The sequence below is a fragment of the Photinus pyralis genome, unplaced genomic scaffold, assembly GCF_008802855.1.
Source record: "Photinus pyralis isolate 1611_PpyrPB1 unplaced genomic scaffold, Ppyr1.3 Ppyr1.4_LG5, whole genome shotgun sequence".
In the NCBI taxonomy this organism is placed as follows: Eukaryota; Metazoa; Arthropoda; class Insecta; order Coleoptera; family Lampyridae; genus Photinus; species Photinus pyralis.
The window spans coordinates 24,050,338-24,054,783 of record NW_022170596.1 but is presented as its reverse complement, the minus strand read 5'-3'; the positions used below and the strand labels follow the sequence as shown (position 1 = coordinate 24,054,783).

At 38.6% G+C, this 4,446-nt stretch overlaps 1 protein-coding gene across 1 annotated transcript; it reads right to left on the bottom strand.

The window, feature by feature from the left end:
* Positions 1-760: 760 nt before the first annotated feature.
* On the bottom strand, positions 761-3,610 carry LOC116172128 (neprilysin-2-like). The gene is made up of 9 exons (XM_031489274.1): positions 3,319-3,610; positions 2,766-3,267; positions 2,540-2,716; positions 2,272-2,489; positions 2,069-2,227; positions 1,776-2,016; positions 1,558-1,723; positions 1,257-1,507; positions 761-1,211 (listed from the first exon to the last, which is right to left on the bottom strand). Exons 1-9 carry the CDS (start codon positions 3,399-3,401, stop codon positions 882-884), a joined length of 2,127 nt encoding a protein of 708 aa, XP_031345134.1. The 5' UTR covers positions 3,402-3,610; the 3' UTR covers positions 761-881.
* Positions 3,611-4,446: the final 836 nt, after the last annotated feature.

Here is a 4,446-nt window from a genome sequence, read left to right as displayed (position 1 = left end):
ATGGATGGCTGGCTGTATACATTTTTGTAATAGGTAATCTTCTTTTTCTCTTTGTTGTAGTACTTTTGGGACTTACCTATTGGTGTACCTCCAGGTGTATAAATGGTCTATACATTTCTTCACCTGTCATTTGAAGGTCCCAATGACTAACTGTAGGACTTGACATATATACTCCGTTCAATACTTATTGTCCTGGTAGGTAGCATTGGAATTTTGTTTTTATGTTTAATAAAATCACAACCATCTATATTTACAACCAGTGCTAAGAATTATGGCAACACTGCAGGTAGGACCGATTTCCTAATACAACTTTGTAGATTTCCCGTGCATTTTGGGTGTAATAGTCTTATTTACCAGTTTTAACAGAGTGATATTGCGAATTACTCGGTATTGAATTAACAGAAATTATTATTCAGGTAAGATGCTAAATGAAATATATCGATTTGTTGTCATAACCTCTAAAGCAAGTACTGCCGAGCAGTGGCAACCTTCTAATGAAAAACCAAAAAAACGTAGAAAGCGAAGGTGCTGGGGCGTGTTATCTCACCAACATATTTTGCACACTGGATAAGTCACGTAAGGGGAATAGTCATTTACATATTTTGGATAACAATTGTTCATCGCCTTCAACTACATATACCACGAATACGAACTTCGACCTAGGGGAATCCTGAATTCAGAAAATTTCTATAAGATGCGAGTTTAGGAGAAAACTAATTACTAATTGTTTTTCAATCGCCGTGAATTAGAACCTTAAGAGTATCGTTATAATTTCGTGTTGTTAAGTAGATTATTCTGTTACATTGATTTAAGTAGATTAAATTTAAAAATCTCTGGCTACGTGTAAATGTTCAATTAGGCAAAAAAGTTTCTATTTTACACTACCAAAACGTGCACTTCTTTTCAGGGTTCATTCTCGAGTTTGCAGGACAATTAAAGTCTCTGGCAAAGTCTTTAGAATTAGTTACAACACCGTTCACCCGAAATATCGACGGTGTATGACCGCTCGTCAACAGTTCCATTTTCGTTTGCTCCTCCCGTTGCTTTGTACACCAGACGTTTGCCATACTTATCCAAAATAGCTGTTTGGGAGTATACGCCAAATTCGGAAGACACTTCTCAGAACCGCGATGTTTTTCGTACGCCCGGTAGGCAATTTTAAGGCCACCGTTGTCTGCAATATTTTCGCCCAGGGTAACAATACCGTTCACCTGGAATGAAAAGGTAAGCTGGATGAAATGTAAATGCTACATTACATGCGCGTCCAACTTTTCCGACTTGAAACTGCTGTATTGGTCCCTGATGCATTTAGCTTTTTCCGTGTAAGCAATTTCGGTTTCGGGACTCCACCAAGTTTCTAATTCTCCCATTTTGTTCAACTGCTTTCCTCTATCATCAAATCCGTGTGTCAACTCGTGACCAGCTATGAAACCAATACCAGCGTAATTCATATAGTCCGGCCGGCCGTGCCCGAACAATGCGCCTTGTAAGATTCCAGCAGGTATGACTACATAAAGCAATACATAAAAGCGGGGCTCATGCCGCTAGCTCATTTACTTATCGAGTTATCCGATGAATCATAGAAAGCATTAACTTGATGCGAGATGCTTTGCTGTTTCCAATCGCTTGCAACAACCGGCTCAAATAGGGTTTCAGACTGTTTATCCCAGCTAAATTTATTTACATTTAAACCTAAATGTAAATAGTCATCCGAATATTCCAGCTAAAAGTCGTCATTGCTGGAGTATAAGCGGATATTAGGTACGTGAACTTACGCTTTTGTAATATTCATTTAGAATGTCGTCATCTAGGAGTTCCTGTGGGTAAGCAACATGCTTCCTTATAGGTTTAGCTTTGGTTAAAGCTTCGTTTCTAGTGTCCTCATCCATCCAGTCGACTACTTTCAATATATCTATGAACTCCTCGTGCAAATCCGTTATTAATTTTGCTATATTTGCCTTTGCTTCTTTGGTAAAGTGTTTACGAGCGTATAAAGCTGCAGTCCCAATGTTTAGGCTGACAAATCGGCATAAGTACGCACAATATTTTTTACATTACTTCAACTTACTGGCTTGAAACCGCGCCTATGCATTCCTTCCATTTAGCCATAACCGATGATACACCCGTTCTCGCTTTTTTCAACTCAAGTTGAAGGTCTCTGATTTCACTACTTAAAAACTGTAATCCCGACTCTACAGCTAGAGTGACAACATAGTTCGCTAGCACTCTGTAATTTACGGTCAAAATTAAGGGATGCGTCTGTCCACCTACCTTTTCTCAGTTTTGTTTAATAAGATTCCCAAATTGGTCACATAGGTCGGCATGTTCACGTCAACAAAATCTTTCGCAGTGATTTCAACGTTGGGGCCAACCACCTTGGTGAGGTACTCAACCCAGTTCAGGTAAGGAAACTGTTTTTGTAATTCCTCCACTGTCATAACGTTTGATAGTGCTGTTAAATTACGAAGTTTTTCAGGTGGCAACTTAATCTAGATAATAGGATATGAAATGCTAGTGTTCATTACTAAGACCCAATTACTTGCGATATTTCCCTCATAAAATCTACGAAAGCTTTCATTTCTGCGAGTGCCATATCCTTGTTTGCACCAAAAGCAACTGCCAAATCAACCAAAAATTTATAATAGCTCTGTACTATTTTATCATCAAATCCTTTCTCCAGGTTTACGCGATTAATAAGCGTTCGAGGTTGCTTGATCTGCAAAGAAATCTAATTAGTCTGCTACCTTTCGATTCGTATAACCCACAGCGATCACGCGCATTGAAGAATTACGAAGATGAATATCGACTATTGTCGCAAGAAATTGCGAAGTTAAGAACCCATGTTTTCTAAACTTGTAAATCATCTCTTCCCAATTAAAATCATCACCACTCCAATGATCACCTTCAACTGCCGGCCAACCACCGACCTCCTTCAACAATGCCTTCATCGTTTTTATCCCATGGTTTTTCTTTTCTGAGTTGACACACGCTTGGAAAAACTGTTTTGGGATTTTTGACCACCTTGGCGCATCACTGTCAATCGGTTCTTTGAGTAACTGATGTAGTTGCTCGGTAACGACATTGTTAATGTCGCGAAATTGGCTCACTTCAACATCGTCGGGAGGAATTTCCTTACTTTTTATATACCCACCACATGCAAATTGATAAAAATCATCGCAAGGATTCACCGACTGATCTATGAACTTTAATATGGCAGCAGATGCTTGCTTGCTCTCGTCTGAGGTATCCGTGGTTTCTGCTGTACACCTAAAGGTTGAAACGCATCTTAGGAAAGAAAAAGAGATGAAATTTACTTACGTAGTGACCTCTGTGGTGGGCGCCGCCGCAGCGGATAAAAGGACGAACGCACATGTCACAAATAAAAACACTACTTGCTCCATTACAGTTTAACAATAAACTACCGTGTTGTTGTGCATTATTTATAAGGAACATGTCTCTTACTCAATTGTAGATAACTTTTGGAAAGGCATGATAAATCATGGATAGGTTACGGACTTGTTTTGGTCAACCAAGTATTAAAAGGTGACCTTTGACACAGTTGGGCTTTTTAGAACATTTATCTACATTAATTCGCATATCCGTTGGAGTCCAACAGCATCTCAGTTATCTCAATTACAATTAACCAGATTGTTATTCTATGCGTACATCGTTTTTGGTACTCCGAATTTACTATTTTGTGTCGATAAATATTTCTCTGAGGTTACATTTCTAGAAAAAGGCAACGCGTGCGTGATCTACACTTTTATCCTACAGTTCCTGCGTTTTACAGTACGCTAAGGCAGTTGTTCGGATCGGCCGCATTCTATTCTTCATCTGATTCTAAGATCGACTTCTATAGGAGCCCAAAGCAAACATTTCATTTTCAAATAATCCAATGCAATGGTCCAGAACGCTTCTTTTCAGAGTTACTTCCACAAAAAGCAAACTTGGACGTCATGAAGGCTTCGCCAGAAACCTACCTAAGACGTTTAGAAGACTTTGAATACACTTAAAGAATCATAAATGCTATAAAAGTCACTAGAATGTTATATCTAAGGAAACCTTACAAGAACTTTAAAGCCCCTTTAAAGATGTGACATCTCGTCCAAGAAAAATCTTGACGTGATCCTAACTGCATGATGAATTATGGTAAAAATCTCAAAATCATCAATTTCAGATGGAAAACATCCGAAGGGTTTGTCTAGATTCTCCTTAAGTGCATTTAATGTATTTCCGATGGTAATGGGCAATAAATCTGGCTGTTGATATTTATCTAAACATGAATAGGTACATTATTTATTTATGGTACAGGCTAACAATACACTAGATGCGTCCAAATGAATGAATCATATGCAACCTTGGTACCTTTCTGGTCTTTACAATACCTACATAAATGCAAGTCGCTCTTACCACAAATGGTGCAAAGTCATTTAGGAGACTCGGACT